This window comes from Opisthorchis viverrini (genome assembly GCF_000715545.1).
Source record: "Opisthorchis viverrini unplaced genomic scaffold opera_v5_24, whole genome shotgun sequence".
Classification (NCBI taxonomy): Eukaryota; Metazoa; Platyhelminthes; class Trematoda; order Opisthorchiida; family Opisthorchiidae; genus Opisthorchis; species Opisthorchis viverrini.
This window is the reverse complement of record NW_008751680.1, coordinates 1,237,985-1,257,934: the sequence shown is the minus strand read 5'-3', so window position 1 is coordinate 1,257,934 and position 19,950 is coordinate 1,237,985. Positions and strand designations below refer to the sequence as shown.

At 40.8% G+C, this 19,950-nt stretch overlaps 1 protein-coding gene across 1 annotated transcript in view; it reads left to right on the top strand.

Moving 5' to 3' along the window:
• T265_02088 (hypothetical protein) overlaps positions 1–19,594 on the top strand; it is a gene marked incomplete at both ends in the record, with an annotated part of 33,664 nt that extends 14,070 nt beyond the window's left edge. Inside the window, 2 exons of the mRNA XM_009166247.1 lie at positions 11,851–12,007; positions 19,142–19,594. Of these exons, the coding sequence (XP_009164511.1) occupies positions 11,851–12,007; positions 19,142–19,250 (266 nt within the window). The remainder of the gene's footprint in view (positions 1–11,850; positions 12,008–19,141) is intronic.
• Positions 19,595–19,950: the final 356 nt, after the last annotated feature.

Genomic DNA, 19,950 nt, shown 5'->3' with positions numbered 1-19,950 from the left:
ATTGCTTACTCCCTGTAGGTACAATAAACAAGGTTTAAAGGTGAAGAATTTTTAGCAATAAAACAATGTGTGTGAACATTTTCCGGGACAAATGGTGCCACAGAACACAGGAATCCGTTTGATATTCTGATAAAAATATGGCTAAAGAAAGCAACTACATTGATTAGGAATGTTTTTATGACGAGTGAACTTTATCATAGGTGATATAAGTTGGGTTTCCATAATCCTGAGATGACCTTGCTATAATACACCGTCACAATACATGACAACACCACTGATAGTGGTTGTACCGGTACTACCTAACTTAGTGACATAGAGGTACGCTGTGGCAAAATGACTAAGACACTGGTTCTTATAGTGTTTAGGTTTCCAAAAGGTTCTTCCATGGCTGTGAGCTAATTTTTTTTAACAGTAAATTCTTCGGAGAACGAGGTACGAGGGTATAATGGACGAAATGTAGTCCAAATTTGCCTACCTAGCTGTAAAAATTGTAACCGTTATGAGTTAGCTGGGCAGTTCGAACAGCTTGTGATAAACTAACGATTCTCTTTACAGTTCGAAGCCTAGAAGTTTATTTCCAGCGATTTATTCAATATTTGACTACGACCATTGGCCAGTCGGCTTTAACCTCCGTGAGCGGAATGTGTCGACAGTTTATTTGCCGTTTGCAACAATTAGGACGTGTCCGAAGTCACTATTTTGAACATTCCGGTCACGCATTCACGCTAACTCAGGAAAATCCGGCGCACAATAGTGTAGCAGACATGGGGAGCTAACAACTTGTGTCAAATGACCAGATTTGAAATAGCGGCGCGTCTACTGCTATGCATAAGTGGAGAAATAAATTAAAGGCTAATCTCGATTTCAACGCTTCTTTATTTTGGTACGAACTAGCCAAACTGATTGCATTAGCGCTAAGGAGGAGTTTCTTGTGATCATAAAACGGGCGGTAGTCAGTAGTAGCGGAACATTTTACGACGCTTTCGGTCTCACTCACCTACTATTTTTTCAAGTAAGGTATCATTCTTCTCAGGAAGAAAGATATGTTAACAGTTTTTGAACTGAAGCTATCGATCAATCAAGTGACTTACCGAGCCGGGTGACTCAAACCTCTTCACGTATGAGCAAAGACGGTAAAATTTGGAGAGTGTCCCGGTTTAGAAGTAGTTTATTCAATATTTTAGGCCAAACCGGTTTTGGTTACTCATGCTGAAAAAAGACGCTCTGAATGCAAAATCGATATAATGAATATGGAGAAATCTAAGTAAGTACCGTTATGTGCACTGCGTTTGGCTGGTACTCTTACTTAGGCCTTTAAAACATAATACTGAGCCTACTTTTACCCACAGATGATCGTCAGAATGATTACAGCTAGACAGTAACGACGGGTTGTTGGAAATTCTGGGTTATGTCAGCTTCAATAAGCAGGGTAGGCAAAATGTTATATCGTTTCCTTTTCGACGATAGCGAAAAGGAAAACCAGTTCCTTGACCTGGCTATAGAAAACAGAAGCTAGTTGAGCACACTGAACCAATTCGAAGTATCCAAGATTCACTTCAATTTGACCCGAGGTGTAAAGAGACCTTGTATTCCCTAGAAAAAGCAACGCAGTTGTACAATGAATCTTCTGAGAATTCGTTTAGCTTGGAAAATGTAGTCTCAAGTAAATGTCACCCAAGGGAGTGATCTGTGGTCGTATATATTCTCATAAACTTTGAACTCGAATGAGGGTTGTCTTCGTACTTTTGTTATAAAGCAACACGGCTTTTAGTCTCAGTATGGTAAACTAAAGAACCAAGCAGACTGCTCGGAGGTGTGAAAGTGCTTTTTTTGTTTGTGAGCAGGGTGAAAACCCGCTGGTTTGTGTATTCAATCGATTTGTATAGCACAGAAGACCTGCCAAATCCGAGACGGATCCGTTTCAGGAGATCACGTTGGAGCATATGAACAGCTAAGCGAAAACATGTATTTGTCTGCTTGACTTTCCAGGCAACTTAGCTGATCAACAGCATAGAGAAAAGTTAAATTATGTTAAATGAAAAGCAAGCCACTTTCTGAATTGATACTGCTTACCTCGATACTATCAAACGTCCCACAGATGAGAAGTTTTTAAATTTCTAGTGCGATTGAGGCATCCACATTTGGCAACTTGCTTTGTTTTGCCGAGAAATTCGCAACCCACGCACAATAAAGTTCACCACAGGTTCACACAAATAGCTGGATTAATTTTGTACTGCATAATTCGTCCAGTACGGGTCAGCTACAAAACGTGCATGTTAAACAACATAAAATTAACGTTTTCCGTCCATCCACTTATCAGAAGAGTGTCATCTGCGTTTCGAGCAGCCCGGTTGTGCATCTCATTTCGGTGTTTTGATGTCAAAGCAAACGAATAAAATGATGCTTCGTTGAGGAAAATGCAGCCACCTGTGTGGCTGAAATTAGAACAATTTCACAAAGAGTGAACCAAGTCTTGGTATACTTCGAGCTTATATTGCTATGAAAATAGGGGCAATTTGGATAAATCCGCTGAGATTAATTTTTCTATCTAAGCTTATGTTGCACTTAATTAAAATATCCATGGAACCCTAGGGTATTCATGTTTTCTTTACACACATGTTATTGTAAACGCCAACAGCAAACCTCTTACTGGCCGGGGTGTCAAAAAATGTATCTGCTTTCTTCAGGAGCCAGCTTTCCTTAAACCTTATTCACGCTGTTCATTACATACATCATTGCTTCGGGTTCAAATCAACCATTTGAAGCCGAACGTTTCGGGTCAGTCAGCCATGAGTCTCAACCAATAATTTTTCTTTAGGTTTAAATTTCAGGAGATTACTGGGATCCTAATCTTTAAATGATGAAGAAACCAGCACCTGAGGTGCCTCTTATTGATATGATTTCTTTAATTCTTTGTCTTCTACTGTTTGCTTCAGTCAACCGTAGTGCAGTCGCAGTGAATGTATTGATTTTGCAAAACCCGTGGAAATTTAAATGAGCATGAGAAAAAAACTGTGCAAATAACCAGTTACACTATGTCTGTACATAGCAACGGTCCCGCCCATCCCCGATCGAGATTAAACCTAGGTGGCCGATTCACACACATGAGGTACAAACACGTTTGGGAAGCCAGTACGGAAAGTTGAGAAGTGGAGTTTTACCGTCAGCCATAACATTTCTGCCCTATACGAATGAAGCTCATCACCATTTACCGTTAGTACCGTGAACATTTAGTTGGTGTAGGTGGGATTTCATTAAGGAAGAATACTTATGGATCCGTTTGAAGGGTGACATAATGTATTCTACACTCCGGTAAAAAGCAGTGCAAGCTTAAGCCGGCCTTGACATCTCACTCACAAGCTGTGAATTCCCCAAGTACGGTGGTCCCAGATATCCTCATATTTTCAAACTGTTACTTACTCAGGTGCATCTGGTTTCTCTGAAAACTTATGTTTTACGAGCCCATTTCTCACAGCCGTTCCTACCCCTAAATTATCAAGGGTGGGCACTTTTGTATTGCCTTCACTTGTGCTTCTCTAGCCAGCTAGTCGGAGATTAAAACAAAGATAAACTAGTTTGTGGACAAAAGCGATTTGCCTTCCGTTGTTTGGAGCTTCGTTCTTTAGAATAAAGAGCCCACCGAATTCCTGTGAGGTCTATGTCTGGACCGGACTCGTGAAACTCCGGCAAATTATCCTTCTACTACGTGCCAGCAATCTTCGTAAGTTTTCAGCACCTTCAGATACGAACCAGGGAAACAATGATCAACTGAAGTTCGGAAAAGGTCGAGAAACAGCGCTAGATAAGATAATTGAATAGGGTTCGAAAGCGCTAAACAAAATCTTTGTAAATGTCTGTTGGAATACTACCTGTTTATACGATAGGGAGCTTCACTTTGTCCAAAACTATAAAATAGTTTTATTTGTCTTCTAAAAATTGCGCCATTATAGCGTCTAGAATTTTGGATTAGTTTTAAAGGCACGGTAGATCTAAAGGCAAAAATGCTTTCGCGGGAATTGCATACCGTTTTACTTGCTGCATCGTGTGAATCGCCCACGATCGGACAATGTTTCCAATTCCCTGAGTGACATTCGTATTCCCTGGTTATTTTCAGACCATCCTCAGCTTGGTTTGACTGTAGATGTGACTAGTGTAGCAAGTGTTATCTGAGTTATTTACTATTTCTAGGTTAGGTACATTCATGTAGCGAGACTGTCATTGTGACTATTAAATATAGTTAACGAAAAGCAGGAATGAGGTGCCCCACCCAAATTTAATTCGCCCTGTTTAGTATGCAGAAAATGGCGTCAGAATGACGAAATTGAACATAGCGTGCACGTCGAGCGAAACAGTAAACAGTATCATCTTTTTGGGACGCCTGATACGTTTCAAATCACTTCCTTCAGGATTACAGCTGTGCACTCGAAAGATGTTTCACTATTAAGTTGACCGTGATCTAGTTCAGGAATGGATTATAAACGTTCTCTCTTACTCTGTCCAGCTAATTGGTTTTTACCAATTGTTGTGTCGTCTCCGTTCCATTTTGTTTAATATGGAGTGTTAAACATCAAATCAGTGCCTCTCTGTGAGTGAGCTGAACACTGCTTTTTTGTGTTGCGACCCACCGGTGACTTCTGTTTTCACATTATTCCTTGTCCGTAAGATGCAGTTTGGTTACTCACTCCTTTGGAGAAATTAAGCTAAATTTTTCGATTGTCTAGAGTGATGTTAGTAACAATCAAAAATAGAAGCCATTAGTTTATCTGTGCTCGAACAGATCTATTGGACAATCACCAGAGGTTGATGTGTTTCCAATTAACCATAAGACGCACCTTGGAGATCTTGGACTTGTCAGTTGCGCGTAGCTGAATAATGTCAGGTGTGCACTCCAGAAGTTTTGTGAATGAAAACATTAAGTTTCTGCCTGCCTGAGGGAAATACACTCCATTTGCACTTTCAAGTTAATCTGGCTGAAATGTGGAGAGGATTGGACTACTCGTTGTAAAGAAGCTCCAGACTAATGTCAAGAAAAACTATCTAACAATTTTTAAGCATCCCGCTTACTACGTGAAGAAATTCTACTTTCTTGTGCGGTAGATAAATAACAACGCAAGTAGGAGATTAAAAAATAGGTTGCGCAGATGATACATACCTAACCACGTTCTACAAAATTAAACTGGGTATCAAAGTCCCCAAGTCGAAAATTGAGTTTGGTAATTCGAAAATGGATTATTGTACATCTTAGCTATTTCGATATAGATATCAGCATCTACATCTAACAAAAACACGTAGGGCCTACGTGTCAGCCTGGAATTATTCTTAATTCACGGTAAGTAGCTGTTGAAGTGGCAAACCCAAGAAGCAGTTCATACTGCTAATAATCAGTGTGAAATCTGGTTCGAGGACATCCCTCAACAGGGGTTAATTGCAGTTGGGGACATTTTTGAATTTTCTCTGTGTTTGTTTTTGAAGTCGAAACCGAATAGGGGATACCAAAAACAGCCTCAGGATATTGGAGAAAACCCGCCGAGAACCTACTGCTAACAGCAACTAAACATTCTAAACGTAGCTGTTCGCCAAGCAGTATGCCATTTCAGGTTATCAAACACAAGAAAATATGCATATTTCCTTTAGGTGGCCAGTTATTAGTAATGGAAAAAACCTGTTCCTAGTGGAAAAGAATAAAAACACCTGCATCTAAGTAAGTCCCAGATCTATAACACGCTGACTGGGGGGATGAAACCATCAATTCCCGGAAGATTTTGACACAACAGACGGTTGTGAAACTTCGGAGTTCTTGAGGGATCTAAACGAGTGACCCAATAAGCGATTCTTATGTGTCTGCATGTGAATTATCGATTTTCCCGACGTATATCCAAAAACCATGATAAAAGGACACATTGCACTTTGGAATGCTTGGTTTTCTTGATGTAGCTGCTTTATAGAAAATCCTCACCGTAGTCCTCTTGACGACCTAGACTAATGAACTCATTGAAATGTGATCTCATAAATTCTGACGTATTCTAGTGGTCTGAAGTAACCACACAGATCCGTAAAATTTATGGTTTATTTTGTCGCGAAAAATGAAAACAGCTCGGGTTCTACACTACGTATGTTAGAAAAACATCAAGCCTTACAATCCGATTGTATGGATCGACAGAAATGAAAGTACTCATTAGTCCAAGATGTAGGCCTTTGTGTTGTTGATGCACAAACTCACTCTGTGATCTCTACTCAACCGAAAGCTTGCCGACTTGCTGACTCATACGCTGAGTGGTTAAGTTATTCTGTCGGGCTAATCAACGTGTCACTGAATCTGAATGTAAAACTCTGCATAGGTTCTGGTACTGTTACATGTGTAGTAGTTGGGAACCCACTCTAGATGTGGGAGCGGTATATGCGATTATAACCAGAAGAAAACGCGCCCCTAACGGCTGTTCAGTAGTCTGTGGATTAGAAAATTCCTCTGTCAAAGTTAATCGGGGCAGCATTATCTATCGAATCAGTTCAGCACAACTTAACATCTATCTTTGGGCAAACGACTAATACGTGGCAAAATAACCTACCAGTCAATGAACACACCACAATTCTGTAATGTTCCCTTACTAATTCTGAAGGTGACCCTGGGACTTGGTTAAACTGCAGTATGTATGAATCTGGTCCTTTTATTTTTACACTGTAAAACTTCCCAAGAAACTTGTTGCTGAAGAGTGGGACTCATTTTGCTCAGCTAGATGACGCACTAACGAGGAATCCAGAATCCAGTGACTAGGTTTATGCAAAATGTGGGTACCTGGTTGTCAGTGAAAGTAAATGTTTTTTTCGTACCATTTACCAAGGGCCGGAACAAATATGGAAAAATATAATACAAAGCGGCAAACTTTCGAAGAAAATTTCGAAAATACCGTGAACTACATGCAGACTGGTGTGAATAACGATTTTCGAAGAAACGATACTTGGTCGCCAGTTATGAAGGAGTCATGCACTTGCGCTATATTGTTTTATCAATCACCGATGCAAGCAGTTTATTGAACGATATCCAAGAACTTCAACTGAAAAGTTTACACCTCCCCAGCCTCGTTCACATCAAAGTTCATATAATAATAACTTCAGGTTTGATCCTTTTCTAAGGGATGATATGATTTGAAGGATGTTCAACTTATTGGATTAAGGCACTGAGTTCTCATACCGTCGTAAAAAGTATTCGACAATTTGCCATCAGTCAGTTGGTTCAGCCAAGATACCAAGCTTTTTTGGTTGAGTAAATTACAGCAATTGGGGTTTAACGTAATTCATAGAAGATGGATATTCTTGGGCAAAACCATATGTGTGTTTCTGACGTTCCACTTGGATATTCTTGAAGATGCCTTCCCAAAGTTGTTTTTAAGTGTGTTTAGCATCCACGGAAGTCTAGCCCGTCTTCGTTCGTAGTGTGAAAATACCAGCTCAGAACTTTCGTCAGAATTTTCAGCCACGATTATCGTGGACGCCCACAAATAACTCCTTACCCGTACATTTTTTCCCGTCTCATCAAGAAGTTTTATGGGAATATCAGGGTGCTGTTTGAATTGGCCACCAGTTAGTAATAAAACATCTATTTGCTTTAGTTCCCCTACCTAAAGCTGTTTTACTACTCTGAAGTTTTACACTGGAACGAAGGTGGATGGCAGTTGTGACAAAATATGGAACCAGATGTCATATGCACCTCAAACCTGTGTTTCTAACGGCATTAAGAGAATGGATTGTCCGGATTGGGTGAGTTCGGTGAAAATGAACACAACGAACTCCCAGTAGTTTATAATTCGAATGACCGAATGTCATGCATAATTCTGCGGCCAGATTTACTCCGATAACTTGAACAGTTACTTGGAATAAATATAGCCTTCGAAAATATCGGACAACATATTTTGGAGTAATCTTAAACACGTGATCGATGAGATTTCAGAATTGAGTGGATCAGCGGCTTCATGAGTCAGACAAAAATTTTCAACGTTGGATTGAGATATAGGATGGAGGCTGAGGCAAGATATCAAAGACAAAATGGCCAAACGCATTGTTTGTATGAATATGTGGGGAACAGTGTAGACTAAGACGTGCCTAGCTTTGCTGAAGACTCAAGAGCTGTGTGAAGGTTATTTGCTTAACAAAACAGCTAGGAATTTTACCGTATATTTTTGATCGGAAAAGCCCGGAGACGCGGGAGTGGTGGCGCGCATGAACTTGTCTATAGTATGGCTCTAGTCTAATGGGTATTCCCAATTTTATCGCCAGAGTGAGCTGTGGCATCTTAGTTGTTAGGTTTATCGATCCACACCTGTCCTATTAGAGTGAGTCTGTGGGAGTGTCGCACTGGTTCCATACTGGTTGGGTTGTACAAATCACTTATTCCAAAAGTGAGCAGATATGTTTATTGCTAGAACCTATTCATTATAGAACGTGCTATCAACGTGCCAATCCTCTTCGACATCGTCTAAGACTAGGAAAGATTTTATACGCAATGAGCCGGTTGCTCATAGAGAACAGTTTGACGATGCATCGACAGTTAGACATTTGCGTCACACACAGGGTTCTATTCGACTGTGCATCAACATGCTGCAATGCCTCACGGGGCTCTTTTAATTGGTCATGGAATGTCTTCTTCTGTTGACGAATTCGTCCGTTCCAAAAACTGTATTGAGAGCAACCACAGACTGGTAGCTCCTGTCTCAGTAAAATTAATTTACGGGTGGAAGAATGAAAAAAAGTGTATAACTTTCAATCCGCGGTTACCCAGTTCTCACCGCGTGCTGTACTACATAGAATAAACAAAGTGGTTCGGATGTATAAAGAGAATCCGTTGGTCCAGACTTCCCTGCCACTAATCGCCCAGAGTTATCTGTGAATGTCCTGTAAAATCTGTAAAATACCGTAGAGATAAGTGTCTTGAAATGTTCTGATACACTTATCGGCCTGAAATCTACTCGCAGCACAGTACTCGATTTCCCCCTTACTTATCCATCGGATAATCAGACACAGAGATGGCCACAAACTGTTTAATAATTTCGTCCAACATACAAGGATGAGCACATAAAAGACCTTTATGATGCGTTCTCCCGGCATATCTAGAATGGGGGCATATTTAAACAAAAACCCACATAGATTGTGCCATTAGTGCTGGAATACGACAGAGACCTATCAGTTGTCTAGCCTGGAATTGGATCTTTGCCAATTTTCCAACCAATTCATGGTAGATCACTAGGGTTTATTTGTGTTTTTTAAAGCGAATGAATGGCTAAATACTACCATCTGTACACTAAATTGATTTTAATGGAAGATTCAGCTAAACCAAGCAGAAACTGTTGTTTACGATAGTCCTATTCAACTGAGTGTGCCGCACAAGAGTGTCCCTTGTTTCACTTTGTGCGATACTCTAGAGAAGAAAATCATCACAGGCCAGAGTTTCAGATTAGTGAAGTTGAGTCTCATGCCGAAACGAAATCAGTGCTCAACTGAAAATGTCTGGTGAGTCCCGTCCAATTTGGGTTCAAGCAGAAACTAAGGTTTGCAAAAACTCAGGGAATACGCCTACCTAATGAGGCCCAAGAAGAGAGAAATCGGTTGGGGCGGTCGAAGAGCTTATAGCTACCCTACGATTAGCGTGTGGAGTCTGGAAGTATAAAGTTTTTGTGGTTACTGACTTTTTCTTACTTCAGAGAAATACTATATGGTCCAACACTTAGGCAAGAAAGTTGGCCGATACATCAACCTATCTTGCGAAGTGGTCTGACTCAGTAAGTGACCTGAAGGTACTCGGATATTATGAAAAAGCATGAGGTCAAAAGGGGCCAAAACCAACATTACAATTCCTTTCAAAACTTGCGCTCAACGACTGATGAAGCCCTTTCAGTACATAGCATATAACCCGATCTACGTAGTAAGTACTGTGCATCTGGAACTGTAAGTTCATTAATGCAGTGTGTTTCGATGGAACCCATGACTATCTGTATAGATTGCTACATACTGGTGGTTTTTTCAGTGAGGGATGAGTCACTGGCAGAAACTGGTTTGATGAATCACGATCTAGTTTTGCTTTAGCGTCAAAAAAGCATGAAGAAAAGATAATGTTATGAAGCACTGTAGCTGAACCCGGGTATGGTTTCCAATAGATTTCACAGTGCCATGAAATTCACACGCTAAACTCAATTTCCTTGTCAAACAATGCCTCAGGTAATCAATGGAGATCTGTGCACACCTGACGCACAGAAATTTGTTAGTTTATAGGAAATCGGCAACCTCAGTAAAGAAAACTATTATTCCCAGATCGAAAACAAATGGAGAGCTAACAATACAAGACTGTGGTCTCCGTTGATGCTTTTTTCTTTGGGATATGCTACCGTTTTTTAGTAGACCTAACATTTGATTCAGAATGTGGAATTACACACCTATTCAGACGATGTTATTCAGAGTCGTCCAATTCGTGCTGTTAACAGGATTGCCTCAATGTCAGTGATTTGGGACTCTTTTCCAGCAAGAAAAAGGAGGTGCTGTGCCAATGAGCTCTTATATTAAGATCAATATAAGATCAACCAGAATAATTGTACCACACTAGATATAGAAGGTTAGGAGGAGAGGAACTCAGATATTAGACCGAAGAAATCTGGAACTTTCACTTGCACTAATCTGTTTCGGCTTTGAAAGTGGAGTGGACTTATGTTAGGATAACCTTTTCGGATTCCACAACTTCATGTCATTCCTAGATGCCTCATTCGGCGAAGGAATATGGAAATACAGATTCATTTTGGATTGTGTGACGCATACAGAATACGTTTGATGTAGATTACCGTTACACATTGCAAGTTGAAAGGGTTTAGCATCTCATGCTTTATTGCAACGGGTCGGTTTGAGTGCGGAGCTGATCGCGAGTGCTGTGCTTGTCACACCATTGAAACTGACCGTGGTCAAGTCGATCACAACATTCGGAAGCGTTTTCCTGGTGAAACCGATACTTAACCGCATTTCTGCTGATATGACAAAATGACTTCAATAAACCTCTTAGGGTACGTCAAGTTAGTTACGAGAACATGACAGCAGAAAGACCCTTCTGACAATAAGCAATGAAATAAGTGGTACTACCCTCATAGAAGCTAGTTTGATGAAGCCTACCAGGATGGTGGAACTAGGGTATACACTTCAGCTTTAGCATTCGTCATTCTAACTCTACTCATATTGTTCATGGTAGATAGTCTGGCAGAGTCTATGATGGTTGTGCTTGGCTTTTTTTATAATAACCAGTATGACACCTGTAATAGATGCAAATAAATTCGCGTCTAGTTTAGACTATATTCCAATGATAAGTTCATATTTATCAAGTCGCCCACTTTCCCGATTCCCTACCTGTTTTCAAATACGTATCTGAAAACGCGTCCCATCGAGCTGGACGTCTGGTGCCTCTTGCCAAATCTATATTGGGACAGCGACTTTGTTTATCCGAGCAATAATCTATGAGACAGATGATTATACCCTCACGTTTAACGCGGCTTGCCGGATCCGGGTGTAGCAGGTCTGGGACCATGGAGTAACTGGTCCGGTGATAGCTGTATGTGCGAGAGCCAAAACTCAATTTTAACGTGTCAACACAGCTGTGTGCTGAAGACTATTCAAACATCTTTTTCATCCCAGAAATGGCCGCAAGAAATGGCTGATATTTATACACTTAGTCGTTAAACAATTAGCGACTGGTCCAGTTGTAGACGGTTAGCGGGCAAACGAGGTTTCTAAGTGAAGTTTACTGAATCTACCAAACCTAACCACAAACGTTTGTTAGTGCCACATGAACCTGTGCGATTCATTTTTCTGCTCGTATGTTTTCAGCTCCCACCGAAACACAAACAGTAATCGTTACACAGCCCCTTGGATTCACACCTGGAACAACGTTCTGCGTGTACTGTCAAAAGTCGGTCATAACTAACGTCAGTTACATTCCCGGATCCTTGACCTATCTTCTTTGTGTAGTGATATTTTTGCTTGGGTGAGTTCGCGTGTTTCATACTATAGGATATAGTAATACGAGTTTACATGCTGAAGATTTCGTTAGAGTAATACTACTCATTATATATCGTTTAATAACCTAAATTAATTTTCTTGAATTTTCTGCTTAAAGATCCGCCCCCCAAAGCAGACTGGCCCAGGTCATGATTAGTATCAGATTTGGTACTCAAATCTCGACACTTTTACTAAATAGACGGATATTTCATTTTTATTCCCATCGTTTGAAGATACGGTGATTGCACTCTGTCTGGAAAAGTGGAAAAATACTGCTCAAAAGACAAAGCATTGGTGTAGTTGCATGTGCATTACTGGATACCCTACACGGATTTAAACAGAAAAGACCAGTACAAATGTGGTTGTGCCCGTCACTAAAAACTCGTCCGCCTTAGATTCACACTATAGTCATTTGTGTCCCATGTTATTATGGTCATCGGTCCACCAAATGTCTACAGTTAAAGCTTTTCAATTATTATCTAGTTACTTGCTACTAATTTCGTAACACAGTTCCCGGTACTCACTGCTTCCGAAAGTCACTGTACCGATTTATCCTAAGATCTAACATTAGATTGAATACTTTATACAAATATATTTCATTTGCCTATAGCCATTTCTGATTAGTACAGTGTCATAGTTGTTTATGGTGTAGAGTAAACGCCCAGATTTCACCAATCGGGTCATACAAAGTTTTGACCACTGGTATCTATCATTTCTCGCACAAAACGAAAAGAGAAAACGTCCGTTTTAGGTTTCGGTCACCTGGAAACTAGCATCTCTTGTACTGATAACTAAGTGCTGTAAAACAAACAGAGACTACGCAAGCCTACATACTATTATTGGTTTACCACGTGGTTCATGGCAGACTAATCTCCCTCGATCCACTAGAGCTCTCTGAGGAACGTTAAGCTGATATCCTGCTATTAAAAAATTGGTGCCACATTGTCTTTGTTGGCGAAGAACATCAAGAATAGAAGGAAAGACATACTATTCTTACTACTCGTACTTGATACGAGGATAAGAAAACCACAGTCATTTTCAAGAATGGTCCCTAGAAGTGTGTGCACATAAGGCATAAATTTTGAAGTTACTCGATTGTCGGTGAGTTCTAACAGGCTGCTGAGATAGATTTGCTTGTAAATGGTATAATACTGTGCATTTAATGAATCTTTTCGGACAAAATGAAGAAGTTCAGGAGTTGGTCTCCCACTGTGGGGAAGCACTAATTGGACTCCCAGCTGCGCCTTTGCAATTAAACTTTACACATTTTCCGCTAGGTATCTACGGGCTGGTATCAATATGTTCTACCACCACTCAAGCAGCACATGCATTGATATGGTTTAGATGCTGAAAGGACTAGGGTGTTGAAGGCTATTCATCGAGTAGAATTTAAAGCTTATTGTCTTTGATGCGGAATAGCATCCGTCATACACCAAGTCAGAGTTAGAGGATAATGTAGACGGAGTGAGAATGGTAAAACTGAAGGCCTTTTAGTTGTAATAATGAGCTTTGTGATGGCCAGGAATTCCATCATTGGGCTCGTGACCAAGTCAATGGAGAAATGTTTCTTAGCAGCAACAGTATAGCAAATCTAAAAAAATAGGGAGGTTACTTCGCTTGTGAAGCAATGAAGCGTTAGGTGAACTTTCACTTAGATAAAACATGGTAATACGGGACTGCGTGATTATTCCTCCGAGTTGTCCGTGGAGCATCAACACGATACCAAAGGGCATGTAGGCAACACTCGGAATAAGTAGTCCAGAATGATGGAAAATCAAATTGGATGACAGCAAAACTGCCAGTTTCTACGGACTACCAAAAGATACTCTGATGAAGCCAACCATCTCACTATCTGGCTCTCTAACTTTCACTCTAGCAAAAGATTTAAGGAGGAAACGAAAAAACGTGATTGCCGGATCAAAATGCACAAACTATAAAGCTTGACTGCTTCTTTGCAAAATGCAGAATATCAAAGTCAGGATGACGAAATATGTTCTTGTTTGACGTCACCGGCACATTTTACCTATTCAACTACAGCCTGTCAGGGAAAATATAAAGGAATTACATAAGAATAATCCGAGCACAACGACCTCAATAAAAGCGGAAAGCATGTGTGAATTTCTGGACTTCCAACCGGACACGCTGCTACTTCGGTGGACAAATGTACAAACAATGGAAAAGATCTCCAACGGGATCACCCATAAACGGATTCATCGTCAGACAGAATACGGAGCGTACTGCATTACAAATAATCAATCACAAACTCAGTTTCCGTTATGTAAGTGATTGCGTCATCATTATGAAACGATCTGCAATGCAACACGCAAACAGTCTACTAAACAGTGTATTCAAGGACACTCAACGTATAATAGGAAATTAACTATCACTGATGGATGTGCTAGCTATCAAGACTATGAAAAGGTTATTTTAAAGCTGGGATTATCGCCAAAAAACGTACGAACCGGATACTTGATTATCAAAGAAATCCTTCAGAAAACTACAAAATTACCGCATCCAATCAAGGAATTCAAATACACACAACAATACAGTCGGACTGGAAAAAAAGAAAGAAAATAAGACCAGACTTCCTAGCGTGCATCAGGAAGGTATCTGTACTCACAGCATGGCCAATAAAGCAAGGGGAAGCCTGGAAACCAGTGGTTACACTGGTGAAGTTGATTTCTGGACCAAAGAAGAAGATCAACAGGGATACGAAGAACAACGCTGTTTACGAATTATTTGCATGGACTATCGCAAATAGGATGTTGGATAAACAGAACTAAAACTGTTTACACAGAATACAAAACGTAACTGAGCAGTGAGGAGGCATGATTCACTCCGTGGTTTCAATACATGAAGATCAGGAAAGACAAAATGAATGTAGAAGTGGTACGACAAGTAAGGTAGGTCCTAGAAGCATGGTTGGCATGGTTGGTTTCTGGGTAAACTGTTTTTCAGAGGAGCAGGCGAAATGCATTATGCATGGCCATTTTTCGGTTTCCCAGAACTGGGCTATTTTGCTGCAAATGTTTCACCACAAGCCACGTTGACACTGAGAGTTGTAGACTGGCAACCAACGGCGCGTTCGTTTGAAGACTTTCTTTCGTCTTGTATATCTTCTCTCCGTACGGTGACCTATTACTAAGACCAGTGGTTAAGTTGCCCTAACCGGCTGATTGGCTAGCTGGCCCGTGTGACAGCTGGTTCTCTGCTAGCTGTTCGATTAATTTTAAGACATGTTCATAGTAGTTCGTAATATTTCTTAATAGCTCATAACGAGATAAATGAACACCTAAGTGGCGTTTTACTATATTCGTAGGAACTCCCCCTGTTTCTGGAGAATTTTATTCCTTGTTTCATACTTCAGAGTGTGAGGACGTTGACGTCTGGCAGGCTCAATTAGTGTGTATGGTCTTCTCGTTTCAAGACCACGGGAAATGAACTTTATGTATGAGGGTTCCATCATGCTCGTCAAGCAATGTGAACACTTTATTCCAGTTTTTGTATGTCGGTCCAAGAAGTGTGATCGGCCCAAATTTGCTGAGTATTTTTCACTCTGCGGTCAAGTGCATATTCACGACAAATGCACATAGTGGCCCCAGAGTTTGGGGTTATTAATGTTGGTTCTCCCGTTTTTGTATTATCGCTTTGGCAATAAATTTAGACTTTCTGGTTGCATTCGAGAGCTTTTCAGGTGCGGATAGGTTTGCGTTGTTGCAAAAGTATATGAATTGACACAACGCTCTGGTTCAAAAAATCTTCCTTCGATCTGACTGTTTTGGATAGCTTCGTCACGATTTACTCACATTGTTTACTGACGTGAATAAAACTTTAACGTCAAAAGCAAACGTACCTTTATCATCCTACCCCTTAACACCCAGTGGTTTGTATCGTCTACCATTACTAATTGCGCCCTCAGACCCAGCATTTAATCATTAATTAACATTAATTAATTAATATCTATAAATTATTATTTATAGTATTATTAGTATCATCTCTCCGGCTTTTTAGTTTGAGTGGAAACTCTTGTCCTGATCAAAATTTGCCCTCAAATTCTTAAATAGCCAAACCAACAGAAATGCAGTGAGGTGACTTTGTTTACGGAGATGGTTTCTCCGATGGGAAACCAATTCACCTTTGCCGTCTCAGATATTGGCGATCACCTGGCAGAGTTTTGCGGTTTCAGGTGGCGGTTTCATTCATTGTGCCTGAATATTTAAGATAGACTTCTTTAGAGTATCACGTAAGAGAGCGACCTAATTCAGCACTGCCTCCTGGAATGGATGTTTGGACCGTAGTTCCTAAATGTAGGTAGATTTGCCGTTATTTTCCAAAATACTTGAGCTTTTCTAGAGTCAGGCTTATTTATCGTCCGACACTTCGTTGTTCACATCCACGCTGTCCGTGGCTAAAACCAGTTTTTTTGCCCAACGTTCACTTACGACTGCAATGTCCTAGGATGGTGAAAATTAGTAAGAGCTAGCTGACCGAATTAATTTAATGCCTTCCGAATCATATCTTACGCTGAAAGTTCTGTAAGCCGTAAACCCGTCGCAAGGCAATCCACACAAGAATTTTTAGGTACAATATAGTAATTGAAGATGTCAGTAGCATCGCGGGGTTAAAATACATGACGAGCAACCAGTGGAATTTTCACTCTTTCTGGATATACATTATCAGCCAAAGACTATGATTCTAGCACGAACGAGTGAAATTCTTTAGATGATAGTATTCCTTCAGAGCGATTGCATATTTAGTCACATTTCTTAGGAGTAAGGTATGGGTCTTCAGGTGAGCGGTTCCTCTCAAGGGTGATCCTGTGTCATAACCTGCATTTTATTGGATCCATTCTTATGACATTGTTCCTACGTTTCACACATTTTTATAGATTTATACACTTATAACTATAGGGAATACAAAGACTGTGTTGCGCAGCCGATCTACAGACGTTGCAAGGTATTTCCGATTAAGTGGGACTTTTTTAAGAGGCACATTACCTGTTCCCCACATCCTAGTGAACTGTGAACTAATCTAATGTATTCAACTACTTGTGGGAAACGGAGAGTGATAACCTGCCACCATCAGTGCTATAATCTCCCTCTGGTGGGTCCGTTTTTGAGGGTTTACGTTAATATGATTAATGATATGTTAGTGTAATTAAAAGTCATGTTCGGAAACATAGCCATGTTGGTAACAAACTTTCACAGGATCCGGTCACTGAGGTATCTGTTATCTACCGTGATGTCATTGTCTCCATTGTCGTCATGAGCTCTAAAAACCGCACACTTGCTGTGCGATTGTTATAGTAGTGACGTTTTCGTTCAATGTTTGTGTGAAGAGTCAGGTTAGATAGCTACTGATTGTGAGCGATAGCTAGTACAATTGATGTGTAAATACAGTAGTAGACGCTTCATTGGGGAGAACAGGAGTCAAGTTATGCGGTGAAGAAAATAACTTAGATTACTGAGTCATTGATGTGTCTGGTCTCGAGGTCTTCATCCGTGGAGTTGGCAGTGACCAATAAAGCTGCGTTTACTGGTATTGGCGTTCATACTTCGTTGCCGTCATCGTTTGACCTCCTCTGGCTTACTTCCACCCTTCGTGTGGTTGTGCGGAAAGAGCCCTTTTAGGAGCTCGGTCTAGTGGCATAAGGAGCTCGTGGCCAAGCCAGCGAAACTTATGAAGTGTGATCAGTTCGTCTGTCCGGGGCGAAATAGTTCTTCCGAAAACCATTCGACGTATCTAAGTATTACTGATTCGGTGTTTGCACCAGTCTTGTGGGATGCTCCGTAGACATCGGTGGTTAAACACTGATAGCTGTTTGACGTCCTCAGCTCGTAGCGGCCAGTTTTCTAACCGTATGATGATGCGGAGCGCATCACAGCATAGTAAAATCGAACTTTGATGGGGAAGTTGACGTCCGGCCTACGACACTGGTGATGCAGCCCTACGAAATTTGTTCCTGCATTCCTAGTCCAGGTGTAAATATCTTTGACTGAACCACCGGGGCCAATGCAAGCTGGCTGTAAGCACGAAGTTGGGAGTCGAGCCCACACATTCTTATAGCGGCACCTCACAGCTATCAAGTGTGAAGCACATGCCGAACCATGAGACAGAATTATTTAGATTATTTAATTTCGCTTGCATTACAGTGGCATTGGATCATAGATCTATGTTGTTTGCGTACTCAATATGCTTGAGCCAATGTCTTGGGGGCATTGAGGTCGAGAGTGAGTATACCACAATCATGTCAGTGTCGAAGCTGAAGGGGGAGGTGAAAGCGGATAGTCTTGCCTCACATCGCCTGAAACACTGGCCCGTATGGAATAGCTGTGTGGCATCCTGCCTTAACGAAGAAGAACTCGGAAGAATTTTGTCCCCTTGTCTTCGTCTGAAGAAATATCGGGATGATCCTTGTTGGTAGTTGAGAACCGTCTCTCAAAGTTACGAATTTCGTGCTAAATTTTACAGAATTGGAGCGAGGTGGCTTTACTAGGATGGGTTTTATGTTGCTGGCCTATTGTTGGATGTGGCAGATAATGCAGCTTCCATGCTTATCATGCCATATTAAGAAACTTTTATGATTGTAGATCTAATAAGCAAACCCGTTCCTAAGTAGAGTCTGATTTTCTCAAAAGAGAGAGGTTTATATACCAGAGGGATGTATCAGTTTTCCTTTCAACATGTTCTAAGCTATCGGAATATACTGAAGTGCTGAACAGTTTATTCCTCTCTATCACAGCAAAATAATTCTCTATGGCTTTACTTTCTACAAATGTACTGATGACTTTTTATGTTGCTATCACTAAGGCTGACAGTGTTCGTGATTCCGGCCACCCTAGAATGGCTTCGATTGTCTTTTACGACACAGAAATCAGACCGTTAAGGCTTACAATACGACTAGGCAGCACAAATGGTATGTCGTTTACAGCAAACGTGAAATTAATTCCCCGAATACACTGTGGAATCTTAGGTGTCAATTTTTTCACTGTTAACTGACTTTGTAGATTAGGCTTGCTGCCCTCGTTGGGCGCGAAATGATCAGGCTATGCATTTCAGAATCTCACAGTATTTTGAAAGTTTGTAGACATGTTGCTGATTTGTCCTGTTTTAATCTTAGCGGGTGCCTCGGATGCTGTTTCATTCCGTTCTGCTGTAACGACTGCGAGGACGCGGTCCATACATGTTCTGTTTGCGGAACCACACTTGGAGTCCGTACCCGAATGTGACATCCGTCCCACAGCTATTTTCCATACAGAATTTGCAACAACAGTTCGCTCACACATCAGTTCACCATGGATGTTCTATGGTTGTGTGTACAATTCAGTGCGATAATAATTTTTATCCATACAGGCTTTTGTAAGTTCCTTATTGCAGCGTATTTTCATCTGCTTGAAAGTGAGTGACTTCTGGTGAAAAAATATAGATTCCCGCAATCAGGTCATTGCCATTCTCCACACTACCAGCACAGAAGATCCAACACAAAACAGAACACTGTTTCTATTATTCCATTTGCATGTTTGCTAGATTGGAAAACTCAACCTTTGACTGCTTGGTCGAGGAATATCAGATACATAACAACACTCTTGAGTCAGAGTAATATGACTTTTCACTGTTAGTGTCCACATCGAATGGGCTGAGGTGAAATAAAGCCGTTGATTATCAGCAAAGTTATTGGCAGATAATATCGAAAAAAATGCTGAATTTCTCTAGCCAATTTATGCATGTTTAGAACTTTTCAATGGTTCGTAACCACACGTTGATCGAGGCACCTTTTCCACCTAGGCTGTGTAGAACTTCATAAAGATGGGATGGAAATTTAGATGTACTTCGGCGCCACTCGTTTACAGTTTTGATCACAGAACACCTAAAAACACGTGGCCACTCGTTTCATTTGCATCTGTCTCAAACCTACTTCAATTTGCGTGC